Raw genomic sequence first — 22,343 nt, 5'->3', positions numbered from 1 at the left:
TGGCGTGGATTGGATCATGGGGTTGGGGATGGATTGGTGAGTACCAAGCATAACTCCTAAATGCCTGGCACATATAACCAGATGGAAGTTGTGTTGTTCCCTAAGCTAGGGTTTACCAGAAGAGGGCTAGTCTTTGAGGACAAAGATGCTGAGTTCAGTTTTAGACATGTTAAGGTTGAGGTGATTGGATGTCATCTTAAGGGAGGATTTCTGGTAGACGATTGGATATGTGGGTCTGTAGCTCAGAAGAACTAAAGATGGATGCTGTCTGCTTCTACTAGATAGCAATGAAAACTTCCAGAGGTCAAATAAAGATGTGAATGGACCATGTATCATTGGAAGTGCTTTAGACCATTTGTTTTGCAAAGTGTGGTCCCTGGATTAGCAGCATCGGCATCAGCAGGGAGCTTGGGGGACGTGCAACATCTCAGACCACATCCCAGGCCAGCTAAAAGAGAATCTGCATTTTCACAAGCCCCCCAGGTGATTTGTGTGTACAGGAAAATTTGGGAAGCCCATTTCTAGTCAACAGTCCTATTTTCCCAGTCTTGGGAGGCGTGTCCTGCGCCCATTTGAAGTGCCCGTTTTGTGTTCTACTGTGTTTGGTGTTTTCCCTGTAAAAGGTGGCCCGCTGGGCTTGGCCATAACTGGAGCCACTTGCAAATCAAATGGCAAGTTCCAGGGGCTGCAACGCAGAAAACAAAATGTTCCAAGTTGTTCAGCTGTCTTGAAAAGAGTGAAACGAGAGGGCTTTTTCTGAGCCAAGCAAGTACTGTTAACCTCAGAATTTTGGACAAAGATGCTTTAGTGCCATGCCACAGACAGGGTCTGGGAAACCAGACTTATTCCCACACCCCACCCCGCCATGGTGCTGAGTGTGCCCATACAGACAAAGGACTGGATCTGTGATTCAGGCTGTCCCCAGTGTGAGAAGTCACAGGCAAGGCTGATGTTTTTAAATATGGAGGAGGTGCCAGGCATCAGCAGAGCACCACACTGTTACAAGTTTATGCTAGCTAAGGAAGATCAATGCTTTTCTTGGATACTCCTATAAATCCACACTCAAGTTTTCCCAAGCTTCAGACCAGCAAGGACAACATTGGTTAACACGAACCAGAAAAGGCAAAGAAAGCATTTTTTCGACGACTGTGATCTACTCAAGTAAAAAAAAAAATCAATGCCACTTCTGCTAGCACGTTTTACTAGTAATTCTCAATACTTCTCACTAAACTCCCCAAACCTCTTAAGTTAATAATGTCGTAAGCTTTCACTTAGCTCGTCTCTGTGGCTAAAGAGAATTTTGAGTTTTAGGTTTTGATTCACACAAAAGCTCCAGTGTGCATTAGCTGAAGACAGTTTAAATATAAACCACGTAGTAGGGAGAAAAAATACACATCAATGCCTCTCACCCTCAATGGCCAGTTTGTCTCCAGCATCTCTAGAACCTTTTGTGCAGAACAACAGAATAAAACACGTTTTGTCCTCGGGCTTGCGGATGGCCGTTGCCATGGCTGTGAGTTCATAACGGCCCAGCGATTTGCCCCGAGTTGTCTGTGATCCTGGCTGCAGATTTAATGCTGGCTCAGAAGGAGGGCCAGGGGGAACAAGGGCTCAGATTCTTCCCCAGGGAATCAATCTCAATCTCTCTCTCTCTGACACACACACACACACACACACACTACGCTCTACACACAGCCTTCCTTGCTACTTTACTGACTCCTAATGAGTCACAAAATTCAGAAGGAAAGGGGAATAACCAAGATTTAAAACTTTGAAACAACCAGCATCTGGAAAATGGAGGCGGAGAGAATCCTATTTAAAAGAAGCAAAAGTGAGTGTCAGCCAACAGAGACCTCCCTGATTCTAAAATGGTCAAGTAGTGGTTCACAGTAGAGTGTGACTGTACCCCCAGGGGACACTCTGCAATGTCTGGAAATATTTTTGGTCATCACAGCAGGGGGAGGGGGGGTGCTACTGGCTCCAGTGAGTAAAGGCCAGGGATGCTGCTCAACACCCAACAGGGTACAGCAGAGGACAGGACAGCCCCGCCCCTGCCCATCTCCCCGCAACAAAGAATGATGGGATACGAAATGTCACTAGTGCCAAGGGTGAGAAACCCCGCTCTAAGGTTACAATGTACAATCCTGGCCTGACACACCCAGTGTTACTGCCAAATTCTACAATTAAAACGAAGAGCTTAAAATAAACTTTACTTTAAAAAATACTATAGAGGAGAAGTTCCCAAGTTTTGCTGCATGTTAGTATTATCTGGAGAGCATCTGAAAGCCCCAGTGCCCAGACTTCACCCCAGACAAATTAAATCAGAATTTCTGGGGGTGGGACTCAGGAATTAGAGGCTTGGCTATTTGAAAAACAAAGTTCCCCAGGTGATTTCAATGAGCACCCAGGTTGGAGAACAGGTATTACAGAACAGGGTCAGCAAACTGTGGCCCACGGGCCACACACAGCTCTCCACATGGCCAAGAATGCTTGTTTACGTTTCTAAATGATTAAAAACAAGAAGAAAAGAAAACCTCAAAGAAGAATATTTCATGCCACATGAAAAGTATATGAAATTTAAATGTCTGTGTCCATAAAGTTTTATTGTAACACAGCCACACTCATTTGTTTACTGTGTTTGGCTATTTCCAAGCTACAAAGGCAGTTGAGTGGTTGCCACAGATATTTACCATCTGGCCCTTTTTGGGAGAAGTTGCATATCTCTGTTAAAGAGCAGGGCTTCTCAGACTTTAATGTGCAGATACATCCCCTGGGGAACCTTGTGAAAATGCAGCTTCTTATTAGGGGGTATGTGGGGAGAGGGCTGGGCATTCTTACCGCTGCCAGGTGGCAATTCCATTCTGCCAGTCCATCAGCCTCACACTGGGCCACAAGGGCAGAAAACAGGGTTCTCCAAGGGGGGGGGTGTCTGTGCAGCCCTGGGAGACTCTTTCAGGAGGTCTGCGAGGCCCCACTCTTTCATAATAGCACTAAGATGTTATTGAATTCACTGTGTTGCCATGTACACAGTAAAAGTGCTGGTGGCTTAGCACAATTCAGGCAGTGGCACCAAACTGTACTGAGCAACAGTACATTCTTCGCCACCATACACTCACAGTAACAACATCAAATCAAAACGGACAGTTTCACTTAAAGATGTCCTGGCTGCAGGAAAAATAATACATTTTAGTATTCAAATTGCATTAAATTTGAAAATTCTGTGTGATGAAATGGGAAGGATGCACAAAGCTTCTGCTGGGTACCAAAGTATGATGGTTGTCTGGAAGCAAAGTTCTTCTGTGACTGAGTTAGACTCAACTAGCACCTTTGTGTGTGTGTGTTTGCATCACCACTTTTTTTTTTCCCCTTGAAAAAATGGCTGACAAGCTACAGTTATTGAGACTTGGGTATCTGGCAGAAATGTTCACGAAAATGATCCAAGTGAACTTGTCATGTCACAGAAAACAACTGATAGTATCTGTTGCCAATCAATTTTGAAAACTTGCACCTGCCATAGTGAAAGTGCCAGCTTCTCAATACTTGAAAAGCCTCTTGATGAAATTGGTGGTAATATTAACAAATGTGACTTTTTAAATCTGGTGCAATGAAATGTGTCAATATTTGAAATATCTGCACAACTCAGAGAACCAATATTTTCCAAATGACCAATGTGTGATGTTACAAAATTGCTCTTGAATATAGAGCCAAGATAGAGCAACAAATTTTAATGGAACACAGTACAAAAAGTTTATCGCTATGGCTTCAGATTCTATATAACAAATAATCTTTAAGAAACCACCACTTGTTGAATTTTATTATCAAGAAAAGTTCTACAGGGCTGGCCGAGTGGTGCATTGGTTAACAGTTGTCTTGGGAGCACAAGCTCTGAGACGTGGGGCCACCAGTTCGAATCCCACATGAGGGCCAGTGATGCTGCACCCTCTACAGCTAAGATGGTGAACAACAGCTCGACCTGGAGCTGGGCTGCCATGAGTCGCAGGCGACGGCATAGGCTGCAGTGAGGCTGCCGTACGTAAGCTACCGTGAGTGGCCGGCAGCCGGCGTGAGCGGCCATGAGCCACCATGAGTGGCCGTCCAGTGGCCGGTGACAGATCTGCCTCACCAGGGAAGAGCGCAATGATCACAATACCAACATGGGCCAGTGAAGTGACATCCTCCACAACTAGAGTGAAGAACAAAAGGACAGTAATTCGTCTGTTCCCCTTTCCCGATTCCCCAACGCTTCTCCCCTCCCCCCAATTCCCCAATAAAATCTTAAAAAAAAGAGTTCTACAAATACATGAAAAGGCCATTGAAATACTCCTCCCCTCTCCAACTACATATCTGTGAGACACTGAGTTTTCTTCATATACTTCAACCAAAACAAGATGCCCCACTATGCCTTTGAATAAATGTAGAGGCACATGTAAGAATCCAGCTGTCTAATATTAAGCCAGATATTAGAGATTTGCAAAAGTGTAAAACAGTACCATTGTCCTCACTGCAGTTTTATTTTGTTTTGGAAAACATCTATCTTTCCTAAATATTATTTATGTTAACATGTAATGGGTTTATTATTTTAAATAAATAAGTGTATTATTTAAGAATAAATGTCTCAGTGATCATTTCTAGCAAGAAAATATTTACAGATATAACCCACATGAGCAAAAGGTTTTTGGGGTGTTCAATTACTTTTAAGAGTGTAAAGGGACCTAACCCCTGAAAGCCTGTGAACCACTGGTATAAACGCATTAAGAAGGTATCATGAAGTCAATGGAAGGGGGATTCCTTTTAAAGAGCTAAATGAGAAATCACTCAAATGATCGATAGCTGGCTCCTCAGTTCTCTCTTGACCTTTTTAGAGTACTTAGTGTCAAAGTTCAGCTATATAATGCTAAGAATGCCGAAGCTATTTTTTAATAATATAAAGGAAGTTGGTTTTCAGCAGATCCTTTAAAAAAGCTTTCCTAAGATCTATTAAGTAGATTAAAATCTTACAATACATTAGCTTCTAACATTTTCAATATGGCGTGAGCAGTAGATGATAAGTAATTATATAAAAGTAAAGATATATTCACATGGTGAGAATAAACAAATTCAAGAAACAGACATTTGTTAGTCTTTGCCTTTGTGGGAACTGGCTTTGGTTTTCCTAAAGACCGTGTGTGTGCTCTTAGCCTAGTGAAGTGGGGGAGCAAAGAATCAGGGAAACCGATGGTGAAGCTAGAGGAGAAGCTAGCTCTAAGTTCGGATGACACAGATTTTAAGAGCATGGAGCTCTGTAGGGTGTTCAAGAAATGTGAGAACTATTTGCACTACTAAGCTTTGGCAGCTCAACCTCCTTGACCATCTGGGCGACAGCATCTGCGCTTTCCTGAATTTCACCGAATTCAACGAGCGTTGAACTGCTGCTATATGGAAGGCACTATGCTTGGGGCGCAGGGGTTTGCTGTGCCCTCCCGGCATTGACACTTTGGAGTGGGGTGGGGGACAGAAACACGCAAGAAATTATTACAGTAGAATAGAGACTCAGGAACATGGGGAGTGAGGTAGGGACAGATCTCCTTGGTCCAGTATGAAGAGCTAAGCAAAGGGTGTATGGTGGCAGTAGTGTAGCTCCGGCCGTGACTGAGTTTGTCACGGACGCCAGGACAGTGTGACAGGAGAGACGGGAAAGGCAGGTGGGGCCCTCCAAGCCCTCCTACAGCCTCGTGGGTTTCATTTTGCAGGCAGGGAAGGTTTGTGAGCAGGCGACTGACATGATCCCAGGTATGCTTCTAAGAGGTTCATCTGGCCTTGGGGTGGTGTAGGCTGGATTGGAGTGGGTGCAACATAAACTCTTCCACTGTAGGTGGTAGCAGAATGGGTCTTTTGAGTTTTATTCCAAGAGCACAGGGTGTGGTCAATGGAGGCAGGAAGGATGAAAATCAGACAAAGCTTAGAGCTATTAAGCAGTCAACGTCACACAACATTTTATGGGAATGGCTTGGTGAGAAACAGTGAGAGAATTCATGTGAACAAATCTTCATAAGAGTCATTCCAGAAAATGTAAAAGGATCTAGAGAGACAGAAAGCAAATCAGTGGTCGCTTGGAGAGGGTAGATGAGAGGGAGGGCTTGCAGAGGGACCTGGGGAAACTTTGGGATGGATGGACACGTCACCATCTGGCTTGGGTAAATACACATGTCAAGACTTATCAAATAGGCCACTTTAAATACATATATGCAGTTTATGCATGTCAATTATACCTCAAGAAAGTTAGAAGAAAAAAAAACCTGCATCTTAAGTTCGATTTTCATAAAAGACATAAGTACTGTTAAAAGGTTGCGAACCCCTTTTGGGAATTAATGATTGGCAGCCAAAGGCAGGAGCCATATCAGCCTGGATGGGGTGGGGGGACACATCCGCAGGCTCCCCCTACTTGGTAACAGGTAAGTGAAGGGGCTGTTGTCATTAAGGAGAGAAGACTGTGCTCTATGAGGACAAAGGACGCATTCACACTTTGAAACCATTACAGAGCTTGTGGCAGGCAGCCTTCTAAGACTCCCCCAGTGATCGCCACCTCCTGATAGTCACACCCTGTGTCAGTCCCTCTCCCTGAGTGTGGGCTAGACCTAGTGACTTGTTTCCCTGATCAGGTTTCAAAAGACTATGACTTCTGTGTTGCTAGCTCTCTCTCTCTCTCTCTCTCTCTCTCTCTCTCTCTCTCTCTCACACACACACACACACACACACACACACACACACACACTCTTACCAACTCACTTGCTCTCTCTGATGAAGCCAGCTGCCATGCCATGAGGGAGCTATGGGAAAGCCCACGTGGCAAGGAATCAACAGAGGTCTTGGGCCAACAGGCTGCGAGGAACTGATTCCCGCCCACAACCACAGGAGTGAGCTGGGAAGTGGATGATTCCTGGTTGGGCATTCAGACGAGTCCCAGAGACAGATAAGCTGAGCCCAGGCTCCCAACCTACAGAAACTGAGATAATATATGTTGCTGTTTCTAGCTGCTAAGGTTAATATTCATTTGTTATGCAACAATAGATAACGAACACACTGGTATTAGCCTATAGCTCTACAACACAACTTTGGCATCTTTTTAAATACACAAAGATGCAATGACAATATGAAAAGATCAGGAGGCATTAGCTTCAAATTCAACAGCACCATCTGCTAAGGATGTGGTGACTTGGCTTTGGGTATCTTGATAGTAAATATGTAATCCAAGGTACCTGTGAATTCAAAGTTCGCGTTGTTCTTCAGAAAGGTATTTCGAACTGAACTAACATTTTACAGAAGATGTTATAATGAGGAGCTATTTCCTTAACCAAGGTTATAATCCTCTATGTATACAGTAGTGGTGGTCAGACTTTAGTGTGCATCTGAATCACCTGGGGGGTTTATGAAAACATACCAATTCCCAGGGCTCAACCCAAAGAGGGTGGGTGAGGCCTGGGGATCTGAATGTGTAACCAGCATCCTTGGTGATTCTGATTCAGGGCGTCAGAGGCCCATACTTTGAAAAATCACTTAAAGAAATGACCCCCAATACTACATTTAATAAAATACAAATGGTCTTTTACATATCACAGAAAATAAAACTTGCTAAAGTACACTGAATGGAACAATTGATGAAAGCAGCTCCATGACATTTATTTGACAGGACTTGATTTATTGGGAACACTCAGCAAAGGACCTGAAAGAGGCCGGGAAAGGGGGGGAGGGGGGCTGAGCTTCCAGAAAGAACCAAGAGACCTTCTGGAGAAGGGCTGAGATTTCATCGAAAGCCTGTGAACAATGGGACCCCCCCTTCTCTCCCTGCCCCTGAGAGCAAGAATTCTGGAGCCTGGAAAGAAGTAGGCGAGGGATCTTGGATGGAGAATATTTTAGGAAACTGAGTAATTAGCAAAGTGTTTAGGTGTTGCCTACCCTAAGTAGATTGAGTAATTGCATTCTTAGCACACGTTGCAAATTCAAAGTCAGGTTGGCCTTTTTTTTTCTGTAAAGGGCCAGCTAGTAAATATGTTTGGCTTTGCAGGGCATATGGTTGCAACCACTCAATTTTGTTGTTGTAGCAGGAAAGCAGCCAGATAATCTGTAAATGAATGGGCGTGGCTGGTTCCAATAAAACTGTATTTACAAAAATACTCAACCACTATGGAGGCTGAATGATGCACACAAGAAGATTAAGTTTTTATCCCCCCTTGAAATACATTTCAAGTGTTTTCAGAAAAGACCTCAAACTTAGTGGCCTTACAACCTTAGGGTGGGAAAGAGTAACACTAAAGAACACTAACAAAAACCCAATAGCATTTCCTAGGACTCATATCCACAGGTTTCACTCGGCCTCGCCAGGGCCAGAAGGATGAAGGCTGGAGATCTCGGGGGCCTGCCTTCTCAAGTCACTGCTCACAACCAAAAGCGTGACCTGAGTCACAGCCGTGAACAATTGAGATGTGCTTGCTCGTCCCTCCCTCCAAGTCCCTGCCCCTTCATGGCTGCTCAGGAATCCATTGTTGGCAATGAAGATCCCACCGCGTGGGCTTCCTGTTAAACTCGCAGCAAAACACGAACACTCGCCCGTGCTCTCCCCACACCATCTGCTGTATGTGAAAGGACGCTCTTTTTGGACTTCTAGAATTATCTATGGCCATCTTCACCCAAGCATCAGAGCAACTGGGATTTGGGAGATGGATAGAGGGGGGAGTTGGTGACAGGTAAAGGGGGTGGTTTTTCTACTCCTTACCTGTCAGGTTAAATGCTGCACTACAGATTTAGCAGTGTGTGAACAGTCATTCTTGGACCATTAGCTAATAGCCTATGTTAAGTAACAGCACCTTGCACGTCATTGGATTATATTAAAGCACGTGATGAGGGATATTTAAGAATTTTTCCCAAGCTCTCATCAATTACTTTCTCCTCACCCTGTCTTTGCCACAAGTAAACAAACCTTTCCCATTTTCACTGTTCCCCCCCACTCTCCTTCACCAAGATTTTAAACAAAGGAATAAGAGGAGTCATGCTTTCAGACAAGTAGATAAGAGAATCAAAGGTCACTGTCCTTCAGGCCAGCCGAGTGGCATGTTGGTTAGGAGTTGGCTTGGGACGCCAGCTCTGAGCAGCAGGTCCCTTGTTCGGATCCCATATGAAGATCAGTGACACTGCACCCTCTACAGCTAAGATGGTGAACAACAGCTCGACCTGGAGCTGGGCTGCCGTGAGCGTCCAGCAGCCGGCGTAAGCTGCCGAGAGCCTGAGCAGCCGTCCAATGGCCGGTGACCGATCTGCCTCAGCCAGGAAGAGCGCAATGATCACAATACCAACGTGGGCCAGTGAAGCGACATACTCCACAGCTAGACTGAAGAATAAAAGGACAGCAACTTGTCTGTTCCCCCTCCCCGATTCCCCAATAAAATCTTTAAAAAAAAAAAAAAGAAGGTCACTGTCCTTCAAACTACCCAGGACTCAAGGCATTAATGGCTGGCAATTCTATGCATACCTCTCCACAGAGAGAGAGGGAAAGCAGAATGAATGAATACCTTACATAATTCTGATTTTTCCCAAAGTAAACATGTCTAGATCACTTTACCCTCTTCCTGTCTTGTCTCTTCTCAAACTCTAATGTGCATAGGAACCATCTGGAAACCTTGTTAAAAAGCAGATTCTGATTCAGCAGGTCTGGGGTGGGGCCTGAGACTCTGCATTTATAAAAAGCTTCCAGGGGATGCCAATTCTGCTGGTCCACAGACCACACTTAGAATAGAGGATCTAAATTCTTAGACTACACTCTGAAGCCTGTGTAACACAATCTTCAGAAACCCCAAGTATCCCTACACATGAAGCACAATAGTCCATTGAACGCAGGTGGAGCATTAACTATTCCTTCTATCACTACTGCCGCCATCTCAAGCCCAGGCCCCTAAGGCAGATCACACGGGGTTGCCCATGTGACCAGCCATCCTTTGATTTCCTGCAGGCCTAGAGAAGATGTGGGTATTACCTGGCTAAAGAAGTTAAAAATGAAAAAATAAGAAGAAAGCAACAGATGGTGAAAGATTAACTATCCAAGTCCTAAAAATGTAATTGTACTGGGAAGTTACACCAAAAAAGGAAACCATCAAAAGATCAAGGCAAAGGAAACTGGAACCACTGGACTTTTCCAGTGGGGGGTAAGGAAGTTGGGGGGTCGGTGAGAGGTGGTCTCTACTATAATAACTGCACAGCGGGAGAGGCATTTTCCTTTGCAAAGATCTGGTCAGCCTGTATGAACCCCCCCCACCCCCGCCCCCACTAGGAAGAAACTGAGAACTCTGCAAAAAAAAAAAAAGACACAAGAGCCATATGGAATTCTCTATTTTTTTCCTCCTACCATCTGGTTTGGGATTTAAGTACAGAACGGCAACTGCATTGATTTAGAAGCCAAAAAAATCTCCAAGCAACTAGGAAGGTGACAACATGGCTGGGTTTGGTCTCCTCACTCTGGGGCCTGTGCTGTATTCTTTATACCACCCTACATGCAAGGTCTCTGTGGCTGGCTCCCGACACAAGTGGCCCCAGCCCCAGTGCACGTGCCACACAGGCGTGTTTTTTTCCAGCGATTTCAGTCATTGCACTGAAAAAGTTAAAAACTACGTGGGGTAGAGACCATTTCAGGAACTGAAAAGATTCTATAAATCAACATCAGTGATTTTGTTTTTCCCCCCTGCTTGTTAATGAAATTCTCACATGAAATACCACCAGCACCCTGATACTATTAGAGTTCTACAAGTTCTCATCATACCATGCCAGAATTCCCAAACCTCTAAAACCGAAGGATTATTTATTTATTTATTGGTCTAGCTTATCCGGCAGCAAACCCTGCTCTGACATGAACTTATTTGGTGCCCAAACCCGACCTGATGGACAAAAGGCTATTTATAGGTTTCATGTCCCCAACGTGGGCTATCTACAAAGAGTAACGCATTGCATTTGTGGGAGCACCCAGACCTCCCTGGCGATGTCACGTAGTACGTGCTGTACGCGCCATCTTATTTTTTAAAAGCCCGAAGTCTTCTGAATTTGGAAACAAATCTGGCCCCAACGGTTTCAGAAAAGTAGCTGGAACCTTGCATTTTCTTTCTCAGCTGCCACTGCTGCTTAGAATGCCTGTATTCCAGTGTTCGGGTCTAAGGTAAAAAACATGGAAGTATTTTTCCAATGCTCTTACAGGGAACTGCTCAACCAGTGGACCAGTGGACAAAACTCATCAAGAGTAATTGCTAGAGGGCTTTCCCCTAATAAGATATTGATATTTACTCTTTGCCACACAATCCAGGAAAGACACTTGCTGGTTTCCTCGATTTCCAACTAGCCTGGTGTCTTCTAACACATTCTTACAACGAAGACCGTTCATTCTCTCTCAACAGTAGTTTCTGATGACTTCGAATGGTGCTTTTTAGGGAGGGGGCTTTAAAAAAATAGCTTTAATGAAATAAAGTTTACATATAAAATTCACCTGTTTTAACTGTAAAATTCAATGGTTTTGAGTAAATTTAGAGTTTGTAACCATCACCACAATCTAATTTTAAAACATTTCCATCTCTCCAAAAAAGATCATCTGCACCCATTAGCAGTCACTCCCCATTCCGCCCTCTCCTCCCAGCCTTTGGCAAATGCTAATCCACTTTCTGTCTCTATGGATTTGTCAATTCTGAAAATTTAATATAAATGGAATCATACAATATTTGATTTCTTGTGTCTGGCTTCTTTCACTCAGCATGATGTTTTTGAGATTCATCCACTTTGTAGCATGTATCGGCGCTCATTCCTTTTTATTGCCGAAGAGTATTCCTTTGGATGGATATATCATGTCTGGTGGCAATGTTTTTTGCTTTTTTTAAAATGAAGATTCCAGAACCCTCTATTCTTTAAAGAATCTATGAAAACATATGTCTGATTTCCCTTCTTGCTCACCTTTTGTAACCAGCACTGCTCAGGCATACACAGAGCTGGTGTCTAATGGCCCTCTGTCAAATGAAGTAATGCATAACTCAAGGTATAGAACTAAATCTAAAGTCAGATTTCATGTTAATTAACCTGAAGCCACAATTTAGGCTTTCAAAGAAAAAGAAAAAGTTTTATTAAGTTACTGGTGTTGTGACTTTGTAATTCAATAGGTGTCATACACTGTACCTCAGGATTGCTCTTTACAGAGTTTTAGGCTCTACACTGTCATTTCTGAGGTATTCCTGAAAAAAGTAAGCAACTATTTTGGGAAAAACCATGCTAGGTTCACGTGAAATTATTGCAATACTTTAAACCTATTGTGTTTATTTGACCCACTACCATCCCTTTACATTCACATTTTAAGTAACTTGAGATTACTGAATTTCAGCTAACTAAGCTGAGTATTAAGACCAGTGTAGACTGTGAGAATGTGGCGGGTGGCTGTTGATATTGCTCAGCCTTCTCCCCCTTCTGGGTCCCCAAATCAACTGACACACATTTCACCCAAGCCGAGCACCTAGCAGTTCTGAGAGACCAGTGTTTCTCGTGAGCAGGGAAACCAGAAATCAAACCCCATGGACCTACCTGATGGGATTGAGTACACTGTTTTCCAATCCTCATTTCATGGGCTTTGATTCTCCCTCTCAAAAGTAATGACTGATGTTAAATCAGTGTGGTGCAAAGCGACGGGACCGGGAAGACATATGAGGACACTCTACCATACTCTCGGAGCCAAGGCCCCTCAAGTGTCCTGGCCTAGTTCTTGGTTCCAAGATGGGCATGGGTAAAACCCTCGCCCCCCCCATTATTGGTTCAAACATTGGAAATTCTGTGGTTAACCCTAAGGCGTATCTCACTGTACACTGCTCCCTTTCAGATAAAGAGGTAAGGGTGAGAAAGGGGGAAGGAGGGAGAAGAAAGAGGCGAAAGATGGGGTGGAATGGAGGAGGAGAGAAAAAAAAGATGATTACAAAATTTTTAAAGGGTCAATTCCACCCATGCCCCTATGAACAAATCAATGAATGCATCAAGCAAAACATAAAATATCACCAATCTGAAAGCACCATTGCAAATAATATTAACAACAACAGTTGACTTGCTATTAGAATTCACCCCAAGGCTGTATTTACCTGGACTGCTCAAGGGGCTAGCCCTGTCCCCCTGGGTTGGCACGGGATGGTACTGGTGGTTCTTTGAGCCTGGGTACATCCAGTGGTACCTGCCAATTTCCATTTCAGCTCTGCTGTTCACTGCCAATTTCAGGTGGCAAAGAGTCAGTGTCTCTATCTCCAGCAAAGATTCTATATCAGCATTTTTAGTTATTCTTTTACAATATAGTTAAAGGAAATGAGGAGTTTAAAAATATGTGATTGGAAAGCAATCTTTCAGTACCATCTTATCAATTCATCATGATAAATTGAGACTGTTGGCATCTCCTCTTCCATTTTTGAATATAAGTTTACAAAAATCACCAAAACTGTCTTTTCTTTCCTTATTTTATCCATTACCCCTATCCCCCATGCCTCAGAATGCTCGCTTTGGGCAGATACTATTTATAGTTAAAATCTGGCTTCTCACAATCATATCATTCTGTGTGTTTCTCTCTCAGACCCACAGGGTGCTATAATTATTGCAGCTGCACAAGCAAAGGTGACTCCAGGCTCACTCTCCATGACAGTACCCAGTTCCTGCCTTGAAATCTGACAAAGGAGCCCGTGGTCTGCTGGCGCTTGGATGAAGCTCCTGTCCTCCCTTTGACACCTGCAGTATTCTCTGTCACCTCATCTTAAACTCAGTACTTCAGTCTAGAATGTTCTGGATTAAATCTTGATCCAATCATCTTCCAGTGTTTTATAGACCAAGGGGTGCTGGTCATGGGCTTGAACCACTGCTTACTCACACATAAGGTGACAAGTGGCCTCCTGGAGACTCAGGTCTCTACATGGTCATATGACTATATTTCCCAGTTCTTAGGGGATTGGAGAGAAAAGCATCTACTAATTTGCCTGACACGGAGTAGGCTGTTGGTAACCATTAGTTGAATTATAATCTTGAGATCCCTGAGAGACCATAAGGTCACTATGCCAGTTTATGTCTGAGAATCCCATAAAACCTAATAAGGGGTTATAGCCTCTGGGGTGCCACAAATATTTCAGGATAGAAAAAGTGATTCCAGCATCGACATGGGTAATGATCCCATCAGAAGATCAGGTTACAAGGCTCCATTTGGTGCTCATATCACTCAGGATAAGGAGCAAGGAGACAATCACACTGTGTGGTAACACAGCAAACGGCCCTGACGAGGTCCGCTTAAAACCTCACAAAGCCTTTTCAAAATCCCAACTCCACCCTCTGCGATCTCTGAAAACTCTCCAGGTATTTCTGATGAGGAAGTGGAAACAGACTTTTCTAGGTAGTGTTTTAGAGAAAACTTTTTTTGGCTTCAAGTAAAATGTCTTTCAAAGACATTTAAAGACTTAAAAGACATTGAAAAGAAAAAAAAGATGCTAGGACAGTCAGGACTGCACGTTGAAATGATTTTTGCTGCTGCTGTTTTTGTTGAAGATAATGATAGCGATAAGTTAGAGTGCTTTTGACATGCTAAGCGCCTTACACTCATCGCCTTGTTTGTTACAACCACCCTACGAAATTGGTACTATTATTATTCCATCTTTACAAATGAAGAGACTGAGGGCAATGAGAAAGTAAGTCAGTTGCCCACGATCCTGCAGCAGGGGTGGAGAAGCCCAGATAGAAACGTGGGCATTTTGACTCCATGCAGCACATTTTTGAAACCACCATATCATCCTACTGAGGCCGGTGCATCAGCTGCCATTTTCTACTTTTTGCTGAAGCAGTGGTTAGGTCAACAAGAGCTTTTCTGAAGTCCATTTGGAGGTAAGCTGTGCTTCTTCTGTGCCTCCTAAAGAAATGTTTCGGGTCTCAAGCTACTGACGTTATTTCAGGGTTCTTAAAACTTCTTAAACTCTTAGCCTTCCCTGGATTTAGATTTTTTGCTCTGCTGTTCAGGAGATTCTCTCTCAGACATGGGTTGTACTACATTTTCTGAAAGAAAGAAAAAAAAAACACCCAGTGGGACTGGTGGCAAGAACCAGAAGAAGGTCAAGTTGCTTCATGGTATGATCTGCTTTCCTCTTCGTAAAGTGGCTGGGAGCCCTCCATATCGGCCTCAGACAGGAGGATTCCATGTAGCTCGGTCACTTTTGATCTGAAACATTCCATCCTCCTTTAAAAAATTTCTCTCTCCATGCCCAATACACAGTAGGTTCCCAATAAATGGGCCCCTAGGTCCCCCAGTGACACTGACCTTACCCAGGCCAGACCATACAATGCAGGGCATTTCAGCATAGGATCCATCCATTCTCGGCCCTCATCTCCTTAGGGCAACGAGGAAGTCTCCAGGTATTCAGGCAATCAGGCATAGGCTGCTAGGCAATGACAATAAAAACCATGGACTGCCTGACACTAATGTGGTTTTCTGAGAGCAACACGGCAGCCATGCCTGAGATGCCTAATTCAGCATAAAAGTACCACTACTCCAGCAGACTCGGAGATGGGGTCGGTAAGTGGATGAAGGTTTTCAATACTTCTGGGAAGGGCTTTTTACAATAATAAATCTTTAGATATGAAAGAACATATATATTTTGTTTTCGAGCCAAACTTAAATAAAGATATTAAATGTAAAAGTATTTATAAAATTTCAAAGAACACAGTATACATTTTGTTTAGAAGGAGAGGGTCCCAACACTTAGAAGGGAGTCAGATGATTGCCAGGAGAAGCCTCAGTTTGAATGATATATTAATAATATGTCAATTCTGAACAACTGGCAAGAAATGGGAAAATGTGCACGGCCAGGAAAATCCTGCCTTAGAGGGAAGACTGCAAATTTTCCCCTGAGAGAGCAGAGGAGACAGATGGGCAGGAGACCAAGCTATATTCTTGAAGAAGCACAAAAGACTGTGACATCTGAGATACCATTTATGGTTGGGGTGCAGGTGAGTGGTGGTGTCTGCCAGCCACAGACACAACCATGGTTACTCATCACCAAAGGTGGGTATGAAACAAACAATGGGAAATTAAGGAAAGGAAAACAAAACAATGCCTTGTACACTTTTTTTCTTCTCATTTACTTAGATAATGTGATTTAGTGGCAAGGCTGAAGAACTGAACTCCAGACTGCTCTACTTTCTAGCATCTAGGCAATTATCACTGGAAGCAAACTGAGTGACACAGACTGAGCTTCCTAGAAAGACCATATTGCACTGGGCAAGGTCCTTGAAAGCTATATGTATCATCCTTCATTTTTAGCTATTATTTAAAATGTGAAAGGAAACCTATAACAACACTAAAGAATATAGCAGGGGTCAGCGACAAGGACCACCTGTTTTTGTACATAAAGTTTTATTGGAACACAGCCACACCCCTTTGTGTATATACGATCTATGGCTATTTCATGCTACAGTGATAGATTTATAGGTACAACGGAGGCTGTGTGGCTCACGAAGCCTAAAATGTTTACTCCCTAGCCTTTTACAAATGAAGTGTGCTGGTCCTTGATTTGAATATAGCTAGTAAGGCTGGGATATATAAAGAAGTTAATGCAATTAATCAAATCAGCCTACAGAATAGGAAATTATTTTCTATTACATGTTCTCTGATTTCTCTGAAGAGAAATATCACTGAACTGGCTAAGGATCAAAATTCTCCCTGGCATTGTCATCTGCTATTTAATCTACCACCAGTCAGCAAAATCGTGGTTAAAAATCAAGATTATACTACACATAATGGTCCCCCAAAATGATTTAGCACCCTTCTACTCTTATGACGTGAGCTGAGAAGAAGGATGACAGTTCATAGAAGAACATTATTAAATGAATGAATAAATAAATGAATGAACAACCAGGTCCATTTGTGAACTGGGACTGTAGCCTTCCACTGTTGAAAGCCACCATGTGTCACCTTCTTCCTTTGTTCCATAGCCATCCCTGTTCCTGGCCGACCATCTCATCGTGGATGTACATTTGGTGTCAAGGAGGAAAAAGCAAGAAAGTGTCTTTGGAATAATCCAAGTCATCACCAGTCCCAGTGAGGAGAAATTTATAGCATGGGGACAACTGGCTATTTCGCATGCTCTCAGATATATAAGGCTAAATAAATCATGTGGTTAAGATTATTTACTCTACATTGACCTCTACTTCCAGATAACAGAGACATGCAATTTTTAATGTTAGAATCTGATTTCAAGATTCCCACTCAGTTTCAAGGAAGGCAGATCTAAATTTCCAGAACTGGGTCAGAATTCTTCGTCTAACGAAATAGCATGATCAAGTCTTGAAAAGTATACTAATGGAAACGATAATATAAAGGTAGGAGATGCACCAAATGGCTCATGGACATCTTCTCCACACTTAAGTTTTCTAAAAAAAGAAAAGAAAAGAAAAGCAAGCTGTATCCTATCTACCACATATGTCCAGCACCATCTGGCTGGCCACGCTTTTCTCTACAGCCTATTCCCCAGACACCCTCTCTTCAAATGTCCTCCTTGGCAGATTCTTATAGGGAAAAGATGCATCTGTACAGTCTCTGTACCATGCTTATATAATCAAGTTAGAGCATGTCAATAAAAATCAAATAATTCCTAGATCACTGGGAAGAGTGTAACATGTTAAATGTGTGGTTCTGGATTTTTAACACACAAATCATATATTCTAGAATCTAGAGGAATGCTTTTCTTCCTAAACAGAAAAGAGAGGGCCAAAAGCCCACACGTTTTGCTAAAACAAACAAATAAACAAAAAACCCTAACCACGTAAGAAATTATATCTACTTGATTAAAAAGATTTAAATGGATGTGTTAATTTTTAAATCAGGACAACAATTTGAATTCATTTCTTTGACTATGTCCTATAATTTATTTAAAATTACACTTTATGTCCGATTTACTACACTTTTCTTCCTATGTGGTTAGGAACTTAATTTGATGCCTGGAATTCTGGAATTCATTTCAGCAATGATTCATAGGAGCTTAACTAGCCTGACTATAATTGCTTCAGTAGATTCCAATTTCTGACATAATAAAAATAATTTTCATCACAGATACTTAGAATGTTTTTTCACGCAATAGAGCAATTGATTCAATTGTTTTTCTACCCTGTGATTCTACACTCCCAGCAATTCCAGATGCACTGGCTTTCACAAATGAATTTGACATTAAGTAATACTCCACAGAAATAAACAGAAATCTAACTCTCTATTCTTTATTATTGAGTCTCATGATCTATTTCCTTTGATTCTCTCTTACTCATTTCCTCCACTTATTCCATTTCAGTGAATCTGCTTACTCAGTCCTCACATTTTGATTTAATTTAATGCTTCCAATTTAAAAACTGTCATTTGTAATAATTTGGCATTAATAATTTGGCACATCCATGCGAAAAAACCTGCTTGCTTTTCTTAAAAATTCCTGAATAACTACTAATATTTTTTGTGAATTTTGATCATCCAGCAGTGTTGTGTGACAAAAGCCATGAGGCTTAGAAAACACATTTGCTTTCTTTCTTTCTTTCTTTTTTTTAAAAAACTTGGCCAATTTTTGTTTAAAATAGGAATAAATTCATTCAGATTTAGTTTAAAGAAACATCTCTCTTTGTCCTGCCTAAACTCCCAGGAAGTGACACCAACTAGAAAAGTTGAGGCCAATTTATAAAGCTAAATTTAATTTACATCTTAATAAACATTGTAGTAATTCTCCGAAGCTATTAATTCAGAAGCTACTGGGTATTAGCCACTGGGCAATAATACCCCCAATTAAGAAACAGATATTGCCTCTAGTGCTAAGTAAATGAAGGAAGGAACAGAGAGGGGAAAATATATGCACATAAAAAAACTGTGGGAAGTGACAAAATATACAGGATTAAATTTGGTAAATTAAATCCCTTGCTGAAAGGCTTAAAAGAAGAAAAAAAAAAGAACAGATTCACCAGCTCAAGAATTATATAATACATTCTCTATGTCAAATTTTTAAATGTTCATGTCAATGAAGTAAACATTTATTTCATAAATTGAAACAGAAATTTGAAGGAATACTGGAGTGACAAGCATCATGCACAAACGTAAGTGATTACCATTTTATGCCTACATGTGTGCCTTGAATGACAACGGGAGAGTAAACTGGGGGACACTACAAAGATGACACCTGTGTGAGTTTTGACTTGTGCAGTTAGGAACTTGTTCGTCTACATGAAGATCAATTGAAAAGCCACCCTCCACACCAACAGTTATGATGGGTGCATCACACTGCTGCGATCAGCCTTGTGGCTGCAGTAAAATTGCATTCCTGGGCACATATTCTCACTCAAGCATGTTCTCTATATGTGACCAATGCTTGTGTTAATTTGGCGGGTTTGAACTCCTAACAAATAGCTAGTGTTAGTCAATTTTTATAATTTGGAAAGTTCCTCTAGGAATTATCTTTTGCTTCTAACTTTGTCTCTAAAACCATAAGCTAACGAGTTTTCAGACACAGATGGTCAATACACGTAGTGGCAGCCTGTAGATTTGGTATTAAATAATATTTAATTGACACAAAACAATAGTGGTCCATAAGACTAAATGATGATGAGATACACAATTGTGTAGTAAGAATTTTATATTGATTCTATGCCCCTTGCTCGCTTTTGGAGAGAATAATGAAAGGTATGTTTTTGTGGACAAAAGGGGTTGGCTGTTGCTGTTTCTTTGGCTTAAAAAAATAGGCATTTATTTCCCAGAATTTGATGAGGCTAAAAAGTCCAAGATCAAGGTGCTGGTAGATTGAGTTCTTGGTGAGAGCCTTCTTCCTGACTTGCAGAAGGCTACCTTCTAGCTGTATGCTCGAGGGCATGGCAGAGAGAGTCAAGACCAAAATGGTTTTATCTGCCATTGGCAAACACCATATTAATAAAAAGCGTGTGGTAAACAAAGGCATGTATTTTAGGGAAAAAACTGCTATCAAATGGGATGGGCTTCCTCGCAACAATGCTTTTTACATGATTATATCCCCAAACTTCATTTCTGATCATCATGAAAATGAAGCTTTAAACTTTCATCTCAGTTCCTCAGCTTCATATCTGCTCATTCATGTAAATTTAAAATGTATACATACAAGAAAAGGCAGGGTTGTGGGGATTTTTGGGGAGGGGGCTGTTTTTTTGTTTTTGATGAGGGGCGGTAGGTTTGATGCAAGGATTGAACTAACAATTTTAAAATTGAAGTACTCTGTACTTAATGCCACTGAATTATACACTTAAAAATGGTTTAAATGGCAAATTTTATGTTACATAGATTTTCACACTTTAAAAAAGAATTAATTTTTAAAATGAAATTGCTGCTTAGGTTACAATGCTATTAAAGTATTATAGACAGAAGGCAGTCCATGTAAAAATAAGCAGACTCTACCCCAGTGTGCTGTGAAGTTGAAAACATGAAATTGCCAGTTTTGTCATGTAAAATGGTTGACTATCAGCATTTTTGCAGTTCAACCTACATATTCATAAATAAAACATAGCTGTGCTTCCACGCTTGAGAACTACTATTGTTTAGTGACTGTTCGTGGACGCCAGGGCCGTGAGAAATAGGCTTAGCATGATGGCTTTTGCTATCAGAGGCGCTGCGGTTACAGAACACATCCCTGTGCCTCTCTGACAGTCTAACTTCAGGTGAGGGGGATAAATGACCACGCAGCGAGATGCCGTTTAACCTAACAGTGGCTGAGCTGATTCGATGGGGTGTCAAACTTGAAATCAGTCATTATCTAGGAAAACATTCATTTTAGCTTCTATGTTCTGCCATTTTCTTACCACAAAACACTTCCTTCCCCCAAAAAATGTTCCATATGACAAAATCGTGAGAGCTTCTGAGATTCCCTTTAAGGAACAGGACCTTTATTGATTTTTCTCCCCCAAATCTCCAAGTCATAAACAGCAGAAGACCCTCCCCCACTTGCATTAGCACTAGGCGACAGAGCTGACATCCCCTCTCTCAAGCTCCAACTTAAATGCATATTACATGTCACAGTTAGGGTCTGATACACAGAAATGGCAATCATATTCAATAAGAAAATGAGAGGATGGCCAAATCGCTACAGCATTAGTGGAACCAAAGCATATTTAATATGTGTGCCCTCCAGTTCCTCTCGGCATGAGCAGAAAACAATGCATCCCGTGTCCCTGGAATATAACATGCAGAACACAAGACCTAAGTTATGACATTCTATTAACTAAAAAAGGACAGTTTCCCCCAATCCAGGTACTCAAACTGCAGATACGCTTCTATGAAATATACCATGTTCGGTAGGAAGATTTGGAACAGGAATGGATTGCAGAAAAAGCTGCTCTATTAATTTACCATCAGCCTATAGGAAAAAAACCACCCTGAATGCAAGACCATGCCATTAGGGATTACTTCTGAGCTATTTTACAAGAGACACAAAACCGGGCTACCCATTTTTAAGCACCCCCAGTGAAAAGCTTTAAACAGGCTATTGTCAGAGCGCTGGGTACCTTTTCTCTCTTGGCTTTGTTCAGTATTTTCCTCGGCTGCAGTTTCCATGGTTGGCTTCATACCATCCACCAAAAATGCTTTTCCCTGCTCCCCGAACACACACTTTTTCCCCTCCTCTTCCTTTTCTTTGGACTCCCCTCCGTCTCTTATTTACACTCGCGTGATTGAGAGGTTCTGTTCTTCACTACAGTAGATTACAGTCCCTTCCAAGATGCAAAAGTCTCGTCAGCGTCAATTTCCCTCTGCCTACTGGTCCATAAAGACAGCTGCCAAGGAGCAGGGAGCCATACGTCACTGAGGATCCCACTTATAAAACAGCCATTCTGTTCCCAATTGTGCCTCCTGTCTCAATGCGGCTTCAAGGGGAGAAGGACTCGCTCCCCACTGGGCCCCTTCCTCCCTGCTCTCCTACACACGCTCGGGCGCCCTTCTTTCTCCTTGCCAACTGCATCCAATGAATGCTAATTAATTCTCCCAGGAAAGAAGAGATTCGTGACATCAGAGGAGGGGGATGTGGAGGAGAAGGAAAGAGCCCCCTCCCACCACATGACTCAGCTGGTCGGCCGCGCTGTATGTTCTCTCAGGAGAACGCATGTCGTCCATAAGCAAACTCTTTCTTTCCTTCCCGTGGGACCCCTTTAAGGGGCATCACAACTTGATTTACGTCATTTACCCCTGACCCTGGCAGAATATACTCAAAGTACTTGCCCTGCCCTCGGTTTCTATTTTATTTGCTTTCTTTCATATTTGCATTTCACAAATCTCTAAATAGATAGATAGATAGATAGATAGA

General features: G+C 42.2%; 1 protein-coding gene across 6 annotated transcripts in view; it reads right to left on the bottom strand.

Annotated features, from left to right (window-relative positions):
* The window catches only part of GPM6B (glycoprotein M6B), a 155,473-nt gene that overhangs the window by 21,637 nt on the left and 111,493 nt on the right, over positions 1 to 22,343 (bottom strand). The window contains exons 1-2 of one of the 6 annotated variants that reach the window (XM_019630678.1): positions 21,550 to 22,000; positions 13,119 to 13,238 (exon numbers count right to left, since the gene is read on the bottom strand). The exons of 2 other annotated variants lie outside the window; for them this stretch is intronic. In XM_019630678.1, coding sequence (XP_019486223.1) covers positions 13,119 to 13,238; positions 21,550 to 21,610 — 181 coding nt within the window. In that variant the 5' untranslated portion in view covers positions 21,611 to 22,000. Of the gene's footprint in view, positions 1 to 13,118; positions 13,239 to 21,549; positions 22,001 to 22,343 lie in introns of those variants that run through there. 3 more of the 6 variants (XM_019630677.1, XM_019630680.1, XM_019630679.1) reach the window with 3 other exon arrangements.

The sequence above is a fragment of the Hipposideros armiger genome, unplaced genomic scaffold (genome assembly GCF_001890085.2).
Source record: "Hipposideros armiger isolate ML-2016 unplaced genomic scaffold, ASM189008v1 scaffold_927, whole genome shotgun sequence".
Taxonomy (NCBI): Eukaryota; Metazoa; Chordata; class Mammalia; order Chiroptera; family Hipposideridae; genus Hipposideros; species Hipposideros armiger.
This window is presented reverse-complemented; position numbering and strand designations above follow the sequence as displayed.